The sequence below is a fragment of the Drosophila albomicans genome, chromosome 3 (genome assembly GCF_009650485.2).
Source record: "Drosophila albomicans strain 15112-1751.03 chromosome 3, ASM965048v2, whole genome shotgun sequence".
Lineage (NCBI taxonomy): Eukaryota > Metazoa > Arthropoda > Insecta > Diptera > Drosophilidae > Drosophila > Drosophila albomicans.
This window is the reverse complement of record NC_047629.2, coordinates 45,455,816-45,472,740: the sequence shown is the minus strand read 5'-3', so window position 1 is coordinate 45,472,740 and position 16,925 is coordinate 45,455,816. Positions and strand designations below refer to the sequence as shown.

Genomic DNA, 16,925 nt, shown 5'->3' with positions numbered 1-16,925 from the left:
ATTGTGTGTGCAACATGCGCAAATTAGACATGCAGACAAATTTATTGGTCCAACAAATCTTCATTCTTTTTTTATATACACCCCAAAACATTCTGCTGAAATTGGCTTCAAAACAACAAACAAGAGAGAAGTGGACTTTAAGTGTGGGAGCAGGGGATATTGATGTATTAGCAATCGATCAGGGTAACATAAATTGACTCTTTTAGTAGAAAGGTATTTCATCAATAACTTAAAATATGTTACTTTAACTTAATCTGTAGTAAATTTGGTGTCTGTTATTACTCTTTGAAGTCAGTTTGCTACTTGATTACTTTGAAATGAAAAGATAAGATGCAAGTTTTAGTCTAGATTTAAGACCAATTGGGTACACACAATAGTAATATATACTCGTTTAGCACAGCAAGGTGTTTGATCAATAACATATCTGACTGTTATTTGTTTGTTTTCCAGTATTGAATGTGAATATAAATTGCAAGCTTCAGTTAATTTAAATTGAAAAATATTTACTTAGAAACAAGAGTTAGCACTGCAAGGTTTTTGATCAATTACAAAAAACAACCTATTATATAACTGTCTGTTAAATGTTTATATTTCAGATTTGAATGTTAAAATAATATGTAAGCTTTACTTGAGTCACACTTCTAAGATATATATACTTCTTTAGCAAAGCAATGTGTTAATACAATAACATAGAATACTTTACCTAAATCACTAGCAAATTTGCGTATATGTTATTTCTAATTGACATCTTTCGACTTCTTGTAACTATTCGAATCATGAATATCAACATAAAGTGTTGGGTTAAACCTGTTGTATCATCATTCTTAACAACTTGCAATCAAGATTCGAACAATATATTGCACAGTATTTATAAATACTATTCATAATTGAGTTTAACCCAAGCTGAGTTCAACGCTATCAATTTAAATTTCATGCACAGCAACTGCGATGGACAAGGACATATTTATATAAACAGCTGCCGAAACTGAGGACATTCAAAATAATTTATCCTGAACTCACCCAAAAACGTCTTGTTGGCAAAAATCTCTGACCTCTTACTGTGCGCCAAGCATAATTGTACTTTAAAATAATGTCAGCTATTTTAGTCATTTGCAATTTATCTGACAGTGCAAATTATTGTTATTATTTCCACATTTTCCCCATCATAAATGTTGATGTAGCAGTCAACTGTGTTAAGCACTTCGGCGCTGTCACCTCCTCCTCCTCCGCGTCCTCAATCACCACCCTCATTTTACTTAAGTTTATATTTAGTTTTTGGATGTGTTGTTGTAGCGCTATGAAAATAATTTTAATGGGATTTAATGTGCGCAAATGCAGTAGTTAAAACAGTTAAAAGCTTTTTCACTTTTCCAGCATGCCAAATCAGATTATTTTATGCTTTGTTTTGCATTTCAAGTTGTGAGCACACAAAGTATACTACAAAATATATACGTAGGAATTATAATTGTTTAGTCAGCTGGGGGAAGGTCGAAAGCCAGAGAGAGAGAGAGAAAATTTTGCTGGCAAGTGTAAAGGTGTAAAAACCAGTGATAAACGCAATTAGTGCGAGTTGCGCCGAAGTTGCCACTGCAATCACACAAAACAAATTATTAATGTGCAACTAAAAACAGAAAACAGCAAAAGGAGAAAACTGAAAACTTGCAAATCCGACAAAGTGTTTGGGTCAAATGCAAAGGACACGCTTGAGTAATGAGTCCTTGGGTCCATAACCCAACCACAGACGCGGCAAAAGCATTCTCTACTTCTATATGCGTTGTTACTCCACTACACAATAGTAAAAGCCTTGTGTTCTCTCTCACTCTCTTCTCTCTTCTGGACGCATTCTAAATGAGGAAACATTACAAATGTGCGGTTGGTTTTAATGGACTGACCAGTGAAGTGGGCATAGAGTTGACCATGAAGTGAAAGGAGATTTGACCAACAACATACATACACACACATTCATTCATTTCTCAACTCACCCACAACTTTGCTTTGCTTTGCTATCACTAGCATGCATTTCTCACATTTTAGTTGTGCTGTTTATCCAATCAGAACTAAATAAATTTGCTTAAGCGCAAATTGAAAGCAAACAACAATATCAAACATTAATGCACGCATCACATCGATTTAACTGCTGCTGTCTTTATTTTTTGTTTTTTTTTTTTTTTGTATCCTTTTGCTATCTGACCAAAGGGTAATTGAAAAGTGTTTACTATTAAATTGCATTGATATTATGCAAATTGTAAACGCTGCTGTGCATAGAATCAAAGCAAAATCATATTAAAACTGGAAAAAACTTGGTAGCCTTCAGAAAATTAATGCAACAAGACGAAGCTGTGATACGCTTTCTAGAAAAATAATTCAATACAGAATGGTGAAAAATACTACAGGTATTTTATTATTAAAAAGATACATCGAAAGAGCTATTCTAATATTATTAATTCAGTTCAATTAAAATCGTTGTGACGCATGCAAATTTTGTTTTCAATAGTTTCAAACCTTGGAAGCTGACAAATATTAAATATTATCAATATTATATATTATTATTATTAAGTAAATTATTATTTCTCTTACCTTTGTGTATTCGACATATATACAAAATAACTTTAAAATTGAGTAAATTCCCTTGATTATCTTCTGTTTCAATTGCATCCAAAAAGTATGCTACAGTTTTTTCACAGAGAATCTTCAATATTTCATACACCAATCACATTCATTGTGCCGCTTTTCAACAGAGTATTAAGTAATTGCAAAAATGTATGTAAATTTGAAGCTGCCAGCAACTTTTACTATGTTTGCAATGCATTCATTCTCTTCTGTCTTCCGTCTAGTGCATTCATTTATCGAATGTAAACACAGAAAGTCGAATAAAAAGCCAGTCGATTACTGTCGTTGTTTCTAATTCACAAAAGGGATTATTGTATGCACTTATCGAAATGGTCTGCTTAAGAGGCAGAAAGAATGCTCATGTTTAAGCCTTTTATGCGTCCCTTTTTGGCCATTTTGGGATCTGGCTCTTAACTGTTTAACTGTTTCAGATCATTAAACACTTGAGTTTGATTGTTGGCAAATTGCTTAAAGTGATTTCAATACCCAAAAGCGCTGTAATTCAGCGTTTCACAAGCGAATGCCAAGAGCACAATTCGTATTATTGTAATCCAGCTAAAATTCAATCAAAACTCTGCTATTTTCCCCCGCGCCCCCGCGCGACGTTCTTTAGCAATTGCCGTTATTCTGGTTAGCTGCCAGTCCGCCAAAAAAACCAAAAAAAAAACGTCGAAAGACGACAAAAAGCAAAGGCAAAGTCATGGAAATCGCAGCAATTATCTGACAGAGCCAGCGTTCAGCGCCCACAACCAAAAGCTAGAGAATGAACTCTCACACCCAAGCACACCCAAACACACACACACACCCCCGCACACCCCCCACGGCACAACCCAACTACATGCATTCACATTTTCAATTGGCAGTGCTCTTCTGTTCGAGCAAGAATGTAACAAAAATCATCGAGCGACAGGCCAAAATCAAAAAAAGGAAAGGGAATGAACAAAATAATATTTACTTTTGTCATGACAATGTCTGCTGTTGGCCTCTTCCCCCCAGCTCCCCCACTTCCTTTTGACTCCCAGCAGCTCCGCCCATTCGCTGGAACTTTGATGGTGTGCAAGTTGTTCCAGATTATCAGAGGGCATGGCATGGCATAGCGGGGCGGGGCGTCGCAGGGTGGCAGCTGAGAACAGCAGTCTCGGGGTATTATTGGCTTCTGATTGGGGATTATGTTTTTAATTGACAAACTTGAATAGATAACGACGTTGTCAGCAGGAGAAAGTCGCATAAAAAGTGCCGACAAACGAATGCATAACAAGCATGTTCGTCTTCTTCTTGTTGTTGTTGTTATTATCCTTGTTGTCCTTGATGTTGTCATAGTCGTTGTCGTTGTTGTTCATGTTGATGTTGTTGTCATTGGCATAAAATGGAAATTGATACGCTGTCGGTGGGTGAGTCGCAGCTTATTGCATCTATCGAATGCTACTGTCCAAGTTAGATTTTGCCTCAATCTCTCTTTCTCACTCTCTCTCTCTCTCTGGCCATTCTTTAACGAGCTGCCGGTTTATGGGCGCAAACATTTCAACTACCTATTATATACATAGCATAGAGGTGGCAGCCCTATGGCGCAAATTCATTATGTTCTCTTTGTGACTTTAAAAAGTGGCCTTGGCCTAAGGAAAGACAATTGAAACTATGTTTTTATGTAAATTATTATTTGATAAAAAATAAACCATCTAATTACTCATATGGCATTGCACAATAAAAAGTTGTTTATTTTATATACTTCACAACTTAATTAGTTAAAGTTAAAGAGCAAAGAAAACTATACATATTTGATATTGGAAAAAAGGTATGAAAGATAATTGTATAAAGAGGACAACATAGTAAAGGTAACAGCGTTGAAGGTTAGTTGATAGATAGATAAGCTCAAAACTATCGGTACTATGTATCAGAAGTAGAGCATCAACAGTTGTCAGTAGTAGTAATCGTAAGAAGTTTAACCGCAGTCATGTGAAGCAGATCATCATCAAAAGTAGAACAGAATCATCAGTAGTCATCAGTCATAACGAAATCAGTCATCAACAAGATATTGTATTATTTAAGTCAAAGCTAACTCTACTTTACACATATTATCAATTATATAAAAGTATTAAATAATCAAGTTTATCCATATAACTAGCATTACATTTGAGAGCTCAACCGAAAGATGACCCCATTAATATAATATAGAAGAATATTTAGGTGTTACACAAACCACAACAATATTTAAAACAACAATCGTAACCATTAATTTTACTGTTTTCTGGCTTCCAAACTATACTATAGCAACTAAGGCTTCGATAAATATTTTTGTTTGGAATAAATCACTACATTATTCTAATAAAACAATCTTATTTTAATAGTTTATAAAGAGTATATCAAACCAATTGCCAGTTTAGCTTTAAAATTCAAAAGACATTCAGTATGATTCTAAAATTTATTTTTAGGCATTAATTCTAAGTTTCAAAATTATATTGAAATATAATTATGTTGTTTTTATTTATATTAAAACTTCTATTCTACAAAAAAATATTTAATTATAATATAATATATAATTATTATTATAGAATGTCTTTCAAATTTGTGACTTACTGGCAATTAAAAAATCAGACATCATTTAGAATGAGTGAAAATATATGATTTCAAAATATCTTATCCAAATTCTAATTAATTAATTAAGTTTTCGAAATTAATTTTAATCTTCTACAATGAAATCTCTTCACAAAATAAATGAGCTAGAAATGACGCTTCGCTTGTATGGTTAGAGAATAATTATCAAAATTGAATTTGAAATGTGAGCAGATTGTAATGCATTCAATTCTCAAAATGTTCGTATTATACTTGGCTTAAATTGCATTTATAATTATGATTTTAAGCCTAGGCAAACAATAGTTAAATGCTCAGCAAATGCAAAGAGGTTGAACAAGTGAATTTCTTTGAGAGAAATATATGAATATGCATATTCCTGATGTGTGCTTAGCGTAAAGCCTGACCCAATATATTTGCAATAAACTGTACAAGCGATGGCATTATCATGCAAATATTAAGCATACGCCTAGTTGGTAATTACATAATAAACAAAAGGTGTGCCCTTCGGATGTGCAAAACACTTAACACCCTCATGCGAATATGCACATAAAACACAGTCACGAACAAACGCATTTAATGCGAGCGTGTGTAGAACAAACTTTGAGCAAATTAAACCAACAAACAAAACAAATGTGTAAACATTACAACAATGTGAACAATAATTTCGATTACAGAATTTGCGAGCCTCAAATTTGTGTAGCCGCAGATGCAATTAAATGCAAATCGATTGTGCTTGTTATTCGGGTGTTCGACACGCCCACATTCAAGTGGTAATCCCAAATGTGAGCATGTGTGTGTGTGCTCTAGTATGTGTACACAATCAACTGCCTTGAAATGCGGCAGCGTGTGGCAATGGAACTTAAGCTCCTGCCGCTTCTGCCACCTGCAGTTAATGACCTTTTCTTGTAGCATTGGTCGCGACTCTGTTTGCGTCTATTTCTGTCTCTACAGATGATGTTCGCATAATTAATTGTAAATAATTGTGCATATTTTATGGGCAATTTATTAACCAATCCTAAGCCCTCAAATGTGCATTTGAATTTCGCAAACATACACGGAATTTTCCCTGTGATAGATTAAAGCGGCATTCTTCAAAAATGCTCCAAAAATTATTCGCACGTAAAACAATAAATTTTCATAATTGCCTCGCAACGAACGCCGCCTCCACACACACATGGCCACGCCCACAGTTATTGCCCCCGCCAAAAGCGCAACATCAGCGAAATGGGTCAACGAAAAAGCAGGCAAAAGGCAAAAAGAGAGAGAGGCAAGAACGATGCCAGACTCGTCCAGACTAGGGCCAAACAGTTGTCGGGGCCAGCTAAAGATTACCGTTATTTGTATGCAAAGCAGCAGCCCAAAAACCGACAACAACAACTGCAACAACATGATGCGACACTGCAGCGACACAAGCCAACTGCCATTCAAAGTCAGCAGGACGAACAGAGACCAGGCAGGCAGATGGCAAAGCCACAGATAGAGGAGAGGAAGGAGTGAACGAAAGAGGTGAACGACGACGACGACGACGAAGAGAAACGTGTTTCAATTTTTATGACATTTCAATGCAGTTTATGTCAGCGAAACGAGCCAACGACCAGCCAAGAGGAAAGTGTCGCGCGGGGATAGTTTTTTGGGGAAAAACCTCGTTATATTTTTGACAATTCAAATTTTGCTTGAGGCCCGGCACAACATGCAACATATTTTGTTGGACACTTTGCAACAATTCAATTGAATAGCATAGCGTTCAGCTGATCTCCCCAGGCTATCGATATATAGTATCTAATACAACTTGAACTAGATGTTAATATATTTGAGAAGGCATTTAAAAATAGAAAGTTTGTTTTTCTACCTAGACACTTTGCAACAATTCAATTGAATAACATAGCGTTCAGCTGATCTCCCCTGGCTATCGATATATAGTATCTAATACAACTTGAACTAGATGTTAATATATTTGAGAAGGCATTTAAAAATTTAAAGTTGGTTTTTCTACCTGTCGAGCACAGTCAATTTTGTTGTGTTCATAATTTAAAGTGATTAAGCACACACAGACAAACAAAATTCGGACACACCCACTTGAGACACACACTTAAATACACAGTTGAAAGAGAGACCGACAATTAGCTTTTGTAATGTCCTTAATTGAGTTAAAGTCTGCACTCAATGGGTTGTTATGAATCTACTCAGTTTATTTATTACGTTACCTCTTTGTGATTGTGCGATTGTGGCAATGTCGAAAGCAGAATTTCAAATGTTTATCATAATTAATCAAGCAAACGTAATTCGGAATGCTTTGCTTCAGATTTACAATTTTAAAATAAGCGAAAGGAAAAAGAAAATCTTAAATTCGATTTGTACTTACACCTTTTTTTCGATTCTTTGCTCCACTTTCAATAGAGAGCTAAAACAAATATAATATTGGAATCATCAAGGGCAAATTAAGTGTTGCAATAAATCTAGAGCTTAACATGTGCTGAGGCTGCTTCCCAGACGTGACTAACATATAGACAAGACCAACTACAAGTACTACAATTCTCTCTCACACACACTCACACATTTTCCTGGCTTTTCCTGCAACGGCAAAGGCTGGTGATAAATTAACGCATTAAAAGCCGAATGGAGAGCGGAGTAAGAGAAGAGTGCAGAAAGCGGCCATGTTTCAGCTTTTAATAACACAAATTGCAATCGAATATGCGACGGAGAAAGGCAACAGAACGAAAACAGAATGCCAAATGCAAAATGCCAAATGAGTAGAAGAAGAGAAATCGAGGAATATTAACTCAATTTGTTTGTATGTAAATTTTTGTTGTCAGCTGCTGTTGCTGGGTTTGGGGTCAATGCAAAGAGCACAATTAACAAGCATTAAGAAAGTTGCTTCAAAGTTCCAACAATATTGTCAATTTATGCTTTATCGATAATGAGAGACAGGCAAGCAAATAAACACATTTGCAAAACTATTTCATAGAGATAGAGATACAAGCAGCTACACAGAAAAAAAGGTGTAAGATTTACTTAAATATCAAATTTAATGAAGAAAATACATTCTTAATTTAGAATGAAAATTGTACAATAATTATAGATTAGACATTCTTGAGATTCAAGAACATATTCTTAATAAAAAAATATATAAATAGAAAAAGAAATAAGAAGAAAGAAAGAATAGAAAATAGAAAATAGAAAATTAAATATATAGAAGAAAGAACTGAAAATAAAGAAATAAAATAGAAAATAGAAAAAAAGAAAAACAAATAATAAAATAGAATGAAATATAATTGAGTTTGGATTATGTTAAATAAAACAAAATATAATTATTAATTTTGTACATTATGGCAAGTATAGCCTACGGTATTTTTTAAAATTTTTAGTACATTGTTTTGGTATATTTAAAAAACAATTGTTTTGCTTTTGTTGAAAATGGGAAGCGGATAGCTTTCATATTTTTTTATAAACACATTTAACTCACTAGTATTTTCTGTCAGTGTATGTAAGTGGCAAATAGTATTTACATACATATTTAGGCCTGCCTGCAGATTGTGATACTGTTGCTGCTGCTGTTGCCAAATATTGTGCAAGTGTGCAACAACATCAAAGACAACGACTGGTCAGCAAAATAGCAAATAATAAGATAGCTCAGTAAATGTAAATAAAAGTGCTCCATTTGCGAGTAAACTTCTACTTCTACTACTACAGCCAGTATCAACGACAATATCAGGGCAGGCAGTTGTCGGAAATTGGATATTTCGCACACACACACACACACACACACACACACACACACACACACACACACACACACACACACACACACACACACACACACACACACACACACAATTCGAAGACAGAAATCAGGTAAAATTGCCAGCACAATCAGACGTTAGATGTTGTGAATCTCTGTGTATGTGTGCCAAGTGTTTTCCGGTATGCTGTATGCTGTAGGCTTGAGGTTTGCTTCGTTTTTTTGCGTATGTGAATACCCGCAGTTCATGACAAGCTGCTGTCATTGATTGACGTCACGTCTTTTGATTTCCCAAGTGTGAACAAAGCCCTGTTGCTGCCGCACATGCAAACAATGACAGCTGCTTGCCGACTGCAAATGCAACTGCAACTGCAACTGCATTTGCTGTTATCATCAAAGATGTCAGCAGTTCTCTAAATGCAGCTAAATATTTAGCTTGACAATACAAAAAATGTGCATCGACCATAAATTCATATGTAATTTATAGGCCCGAAATAACAGTATTAATAACGATTTCATTTAAGCTGCAAACAATACATATTTTGGTAACTCTAAACGAGTATTTTCGGCTATAAATGATGAGGGGGAGAAACGTTTTTTGGAAAATGCTTTTAGATTTATTTTGCAAACACATATTGTAAATGCTGACAATTGACAAATCATTTTTGGCATCAATTTGCATCGCAAATACAATATTCGTTTGCATTGCAAACATGCTCGTCCCAGCTTTGTGTGTGTGTGTATGTGTGTGCATTGCGTATACGTAATTTGATTGTAATGTTAAACTGATAAACTGATGCAATTTTCCGATACAAATCAACGCCCAACTGTTGCACGTTGTGTTCGATGAGCGCGCAAATTCAATAAATTATGTTTCAATTTACGAGGCCAGTGCAGAAAGTGTGGCAAAGCAAGCGAAATACAGCGAAACAATCGAGAAATAGATACAGAACAAGTCTGCATCGAAGAAAAGAGAAGCGAATTAAGCAATTGGAAATGTAATTTAAGCCTCTTAGCACAGCTTACTGTAAATATTTTCTTTAATTTCAACAAAATTTTATTCAATTTTCACGAAAACTAAATTAAATCCTTACCAACCCAAAGGCTAAGTCAAGAATTTTGGGAATTAACACGCTTTTACGCTTTTGTAAATGTTATATTCCATCTAATTGCATTTGCATATTTTGATTATATTAAGGGGAAATGAAAGTGCCAAATACATCGAGCTTAGCTGGTGCTGTGCCATTGCAGTTCCTTCTCAAAAGCTCGAACAGGAAATTTGAGTGCAACGGAAGTGAGTGCCAAGCAAAGCAGCTACGCAATTCAATTGAAGCCATCTTCATTTAATTGTTGAATAATGCAATCAATTAGTTTCGCTAAACTTTCATGGCATGTATCTCCAATTAATGGACAATGCTGAAGAAGCCAAAGGCCGCATAATAATCTTCTATGAATGGGTAATAAATTAGTATTAAACTAATTAAAAGAACCTCAAGACTCGTTTGCGTTCGCGCAATTAAGTTGCGCCATCTAACGGCTGCTGGCAGTACTATGTAGCAACTAAGTGGCTTGATAGCGCCATCTGTACCAACTGTTATGTTAACATTGCTCTGGTACTGTTAACTAACAGTTTGTTTGTACTGCGGGCACATTGAACAACGTTAGCGCGCAACTTTTAAACTTTTACTTGAATTAGAGCAAAAGTATGATAGCAATTGTTTATAAAAATAATTACTGATTGTATTTATAAGACATGCGCGACATTTTGTACAACTATGACTATGAGATGTGTGATGCAGCTTACAACTAAATAATACATATTACAATCAACGTAATATTAAGAGAAATTAAACACAGGCGACGGCGACAAGAATTCTGCACAATTCATTCGTGTATGGCAATAACTGTGTGTATATGTGAGAGTGTGTGTGTGCTGACATTCGTATGTGTGTTATGTGCATTTGTATTTGTGCGTACTTCGTTTTGCTTTATGGCCTAAAACAATAGACAAAAGTCCAGTAAAGTGCATTGAAGGCCAAGAACATGCCCGGGAATAAAAGACGCGACCGTCTGTCGATCCACATGGCAATCTCCTGTGGCGTCATGGTTGTAAACGTGGGCGGATCCTTCTCGGACTTCTTCTCCTTGTCAATGTCGACGACATGATCATTGGTCGAGCGATCGCTGCAAACTGAAACGCTATCAGCGCACTCAGTTCTTATTATAGGCAGATTGGGCTGTAAGATATGAATGATTAGCCAGTTTTACGATAAGTTTCCATTATATAACTTACATGAACTGTGAGATAATTGTTAAAGGCAGGATTGACTGTGCCATTGCCATTGCGCACACTCTCAGTGCTGGAGACAATATTATCCAGACTGGAGCAGGAACGTGCTCTGGAATCGTTGCTCAAGCTTCCGCCAATTTGACGTCTCGAGGGACGCGGTGTCAATGTGGATTTGATAATGTATTTGCTGTTGACCTTCTTCAACTCAATGTTCTCCTTGCGTCGCCATATCGTATTGACAAAGGCGAACTCTACCAAGCTGCAGAAGATGAAGAAGGCACAGCCAATGAACCACACCTCAGACACTTTGATGTAGCTGACCTTGGGCAGTGTTTTGCTCTGCGACGAGGACAGCGTAATAAACGACAACATGGTGCTGGTGCCTGTAGTTAAATAAAGTTTTTATAGTAATATTCAATAATATTAGATAGTTGTGAACTTACCCAACATAATGCGCGGTGGCGACGCATCTGCTTGCAGCCAGAAGGAGACCCAGGAGATGGCGACAATCATCATGGAGGGCAAATAATAATCCAACAGATAGAAACCAATCTCACGCTGCAAACTGACCGTAAAACTCAACGAACTGTAGTTGCCCACTGCAGAAGAGATTTACAAATTAGTAAAATCACAAAAGTATTTATTTTTCGTAAACTTACTAAATGCACCGTGTCGCATATTGATCTCATCCGAGTGAACAATCGATGTGTTGTGCCAAAACTCTGCCAGATTGTATTCCGTGAGACGCATATCGGGGTCAAAAGAGATGGGCGCATGATCCTCCCATTCCAGCACCAAATCAGAAGTGTTGTACATCCCTAGAAGCCAATCATCTAAATAATCAAAGTACTCCAATTCAAGTGGTTCACAATAAACTTACAACTCTCGAGCACCGTTGAGCAGTATTGCTGATCGAAGGGGAACTTCTTGAAGTTCATCCAACAATAGAGTGATGCTTGAAGTCTCGTGGAAATAATCACATTGCCATCACGTGAAATGGAGGTGAGCACATCCTTCTCATCAGTACCCAGAATGCTGGATTCCCGTTCGTTAGCAAAGAAGATGTGCGGTAGCCAGAGACGTTCGCTCAAATGCTTCTGTCCCAAAATTGTCTCCCTTCGCTCTGGCGCAAACTCTTTGTAGGCCAAACGTTTATCCTGAAAGCTGAGTTGCAACAAAGCATGCGTTTTGAACTGCAGCAGATCCGAGTTCAAGTTCTGAAGCAAGTACACATAAATGCGCATCTTGACCACGATGGGCAGACGCTTCAGTGTTTGACTGTCGTATTCGATGGGTCGCTCCAAGCGATCGTATCGACAGACGTGCGTCATTCTTTGTATGAGTTCTGTGTACTGCAAGCTATCTGCATTGGCCAGCGATGGACAGTTCTCATCAACGATGGTGTCATTGACAGCGCTGCAAAGAAAAATAAAAAACACACGTTGCGTATGAGTAATGTGATACGATATTATCTCTTTCATTTAAATGAAATTCCCTTTCAGCCGGCATTCTACGATGCGTATACACAATATTGCCATCAGAAAATCAATTAAGAAAATGGTAGAGATCGGTCTGAGTATTTCCCACATTGCGTATGAGTAATATGTGATAAGGGGTATATTGTGAACTGAAAAATCTTTCTATAAATTTCATATTTAGAAATTGTTTGGCATATTGTGAATAAAATCAGTCAAATTTACGTCGCTTCGTTTTGCATGTAATTTAATTTGTTATGCATCCAATTGGAATTCGTTACGTATACGTAATATAAAGAACTAACTTTTCAAGCGAACGATGCATGAAAATATTATTATTACTGTATAAGTCATTCCACATTTTTAAAGAGTTGCTTATATTTGTTGTGCAATGACAGTTGATTCATATTTAAATCGATTTGGCAATAAGCAAGAGCACGTCGCATATTTCAAATCAAAAGATAAATATGCTTTCGGGATGCACGAGAACTTCCACTCTAATTTTAATGATCGCTGCTCTTTATTATTTTCGCAACTGTTATTTGCATACGATATATTTACAGTCAGTTATTAAAATATTTGACTGATTGTTAAATTGGATGTGGAAGGAAAACAAATGGCGAATGGGGAAGGGACAGAGAAGTGGGCGCTAGGCTTTATGCAGCTGTGCAAGCTCATTTGGAGCTAAGCTGGGGAGAGATATTTGCAAACTCAGCCCTATTACTATTATTATTAATTTTATTATTTAGCTAGCGCATTGTAATATTGTTATTTATTGTGTAACCAACAGCAGTAACTGTAGCAAGCAATGGCAAACAAACCAATTCAATTAGTGCACTTGGGTTGATCCCTAACCAGAAATCCATAAATAAACTCCACTCGCTAGTATTTTTTTTTTTTTTTTTGTTTGTTTCAAATATTTACCTATTGACATTGCATTTAAATGGCAGATAATAATTTTTGTGCTCGGCTCTCTAACCTTCATGCACACACATGAAAGCCGAAAGTCGGCATCGGCATCGGTATTTTAATTAATTACTTTAGAAATCGGGCGGCGCCTTCGAATTATGGAAATTTTGTACTTAGATCGGGGCAGGTGGCGGTGTCTGTGGCGTATACTTAATAACCCGATTCGCACGATGAGTACGCTAATATTTTCTAGATAGATTTCATCACATTTCGAGTTTTGCGTGATAAATTCGTTCGTCGTTATCAACACTGATGAAATAAAGTATCTTCTACCTATATTTTATTTATAACAATTGATAACCCTTTCGACTTTTCGCTTGTTTATCGAAAACAAAATAAGAATGAATCGTACAAGGAAATGCTTTGGTTACATCTTGTTGCCACAGTTTTCTTATCAGCTTTATCAGTTGTGTAACTGTCATTCAAGTTGTTAAACATTACAAAAAAAAAATTGTATCGCTCACATTTCCAACTGCATAAATATTTAAAACAAAACAAAACAAAGAGACCCCCAAAAATAAAACAAGAAGAAACACAATAACTCGAGAAGAGAGAGCAGCTGAAAGATACAAAACTTGCCAGCTATTTTTGGTTGTATCCGAACAGTGGAAAAATATCACAAACTGTTTTATTATCAGTCGCAAATGTTTCAGCGAGCTGCCTTTGCTGCTCTTTGTGCCCAATTTGTAAAATACCCAAAAAGAAATTAAAAATTATAATCATTATCAGCATTTCTTTGTGGGCGAGAAGACAGCGACACATAGAGAGCGAAGTGTTAATTATTCAATTTTCAAGCAAAATGCAATTAACTTACCCGATTGGCGTCTGCATTAGGCTGCATACAACGATTATTAGTAATACTTTGGTAGAGTGTAGAAAATGTAGCTGCTGCATTTTGTCAAATCACTTTTTAATTGCTTTTGATATTGATATTTGATTCAATTTGTGTTGTCTTAATTCACATGCGTTTTGCTTACGCTCAAATGCTCATGTTAAGTATTTTTATTTTTATTTTTAATAAACTCAAAACTCGAAATTGAAATCGAACACTTGTTCTGTCACACGCTCGATTAGCACTCGATCTTTTATCCTCGCTTCACTTCGCTTTGCATTCGAATTCACAGTCGTATTCACATTCACTTTGTCGAACGCATTCCGAATTCCATTTATAAATTGCTTTGTAAGAATTGTACGAATTCGTGTTCTATTAGCAGCGAGGACGTGGACCTGTTGCTTCTCGTTGCCGTTGCCGCTTTGAGCTCGCGTTGCGTTTGCGCCTCGCAGAAATACCTGAACACTCTCTCTGCCAGCCGGCTAGCGTTGCTGCCTGCTGCCTGCTGCCCGCTGCGGCGTCTGCGTCGACTGCTTCGTCTGCCGACGCTGCTGCCGACGACGATGCCTCGAAGAACACTGAGCCAAAACACTGCTCAGCTCAACTGAGGCAAATGGCAAACACTCTGTAACCAACTATTCAGTTTCTCGCACTCTCAGTCTCCGCAGTTTTGCCGTTTGTCGCTTTGCCTAAAAAGTTTACTGATAAGCTAACCGACAACAACAACAAGAACAACAAGTAAGAACGATAACAACAAACACAGCTCGGCTTTTGAAGGTGTTTCAGTATTTCAGTGTTTCAGTGCGTCGGTGTTAGCTGTTGAGCAGCGGAAAGGCGACAACGCAGGGTCGCCGGAGATCGTCTCACTTTATAACTGGGCACAGCATCAGCAGAAAGAGGATCAAAGCAACGACTAGCAGATACCCTTTAGAACAGAAAAATCTAATAAAAAACCGACAGTTGGCAGCTGTAAACTTTTATTAAACATATACAAGCACCTGCGACTAAATTAAATTGTTTTTCCTTGAGTAGTTTTAAAACTAAAAATTACAAAATAATGTAAGCATGTCTGTCTTTTAAGGTAAAAATTACTTAAAAAATATTTTTAAAAATTTCCATAAATACATAAAAATAAATTGGCCGTTTAATTGCAAGGTGGGAAAACTCGTTTAACGCTCTTTGAACTTGTCACAAAAAAAAATACTTTTCACTACAATTTTCTCTTAGCTTATTGCGTTTTTTATACCCACTACACATAGAGTAGAAGGGTATTATAACATTGTGCCTGTAGCAAATGTATGTAACAGGCAGAAGGAGGCATATCCGAGAGGTTGGTCCGCTTGTCAGAATAAACACCTGAGAGACTAAAAGACTATAAGAGATTAAGACAGCACTTATTATGATTACAGGCAGATCAAGTTGGTTTTAAAGTCTCTCAATGGCCACTTCCGCCCCGTAAAACAAAAAATATCGATTAGTAAGTGCAATTTTAAAGCTCGAGTCGAATTTTGTTATGGACAATAATGTCTGACAATCTGGTATATTTTGACCTCTATGTTACATTTCGAATATCTTTATAATTTTTGCGGTATATTATTTTGGTTTTATACAGCTCTCTTTGGCTTATATTCGGGTATCTCACGTTCGAGCTGACTCGACTGTGCCCATCTTACTTGTTTGTTTTTGTGGTTAAAGATAGATATGTACATATGTATGCCTCTATAGTATCATCATACCCAATTGACTGACTTTATGTGTATAAAGTATTAGTTGAAATGGCATTTATAATACGGATAACTATATGCAATACTTATTTATCGGAAACATTACAAGTATACTTACTCATAGCTGCTGGAACCGGTATCCAAGACTAGGGAATGCGTTTTAACAAAAACAAAATAGCAAAAAAATAGAATAAATAAGAAATAAATTAATGCACATCAGCAATTATGAATGTGCAAATTGATGCAGCAGCAGCAGCAGAATTTCTTGTTCTAGCATTAGCATACTACTATCAGAACAGTAGTCAGAAGGGGAGGGAAACAGAAGCTGTGAGTGTGTGGGTGTGTGTGTGCTCAGGTGTTTTGCCCAAGACGCGTTCGACACATCAACATATGAACGGATTGTAATTAAGCGATTGCCCGGCTTTCAGTTTGTAATATTTGCCCAAGGCACACGCTTCGATCGCTGTTTAAACAAATGCACCGCAGTGAAAGACAGACAGACTGACACATGATTTGAGCAAATTAATTATGAAGTACAGCATATAAATAATTATATAACATGTTAATGCTGAAGCTGAATGTTATTTCTCGCTGTATGTTAGGCAGTTCAATAAACTGGCAAACTTTGAAAACTGTTTAATTCTTATCAGCTTACAATTATGATGAACAATCGAAGCAATCTGATGCATATAATCATCGATTTATTGGTTGAACA

General features: G+C 36.4%; 2 protein-coding genes across 6 annotated transcripts in view; one reads left to right on the top strand and one right to left on the bottom strand.

Annotated features, from left to right (window-relative positions):
- Positions 1 to 16,925, top strand: part of LOC117572509 (lachesin) — a 174,600-nt gene that overhangs the window by 144,308 nt on the left and 13,367 nt on the right. The window lies entirely within an intron of this gene.
- Positions 10,661 to 14,946, bottom strand: LOC117572507 (pH-sensitive chloride channel 2). Its single transcript, XM_034255361.2, has 6 exons — positions 14,469 to 14,946; positions 12,091 to 12,626; positions 11,870 to 12,028; positions 11,654 to 11,809; positions 11,214 to 11,593; positions 10,661 to 11,157 (listed from the first exon to the last, which is right to left on the bottom strand). The coding sequence occupies exons 1-6, from the start codon at positions 14,546 to 14,548 to the stop codon at positions 10,909 to 10,911; spliced, it is 1,560 nt and encodes a 519-aa protein (XP_034111252.1). The 5' UTR covers positions 14,549 to 14,946; the 3' UTR covers positions 10,661 to 10,908.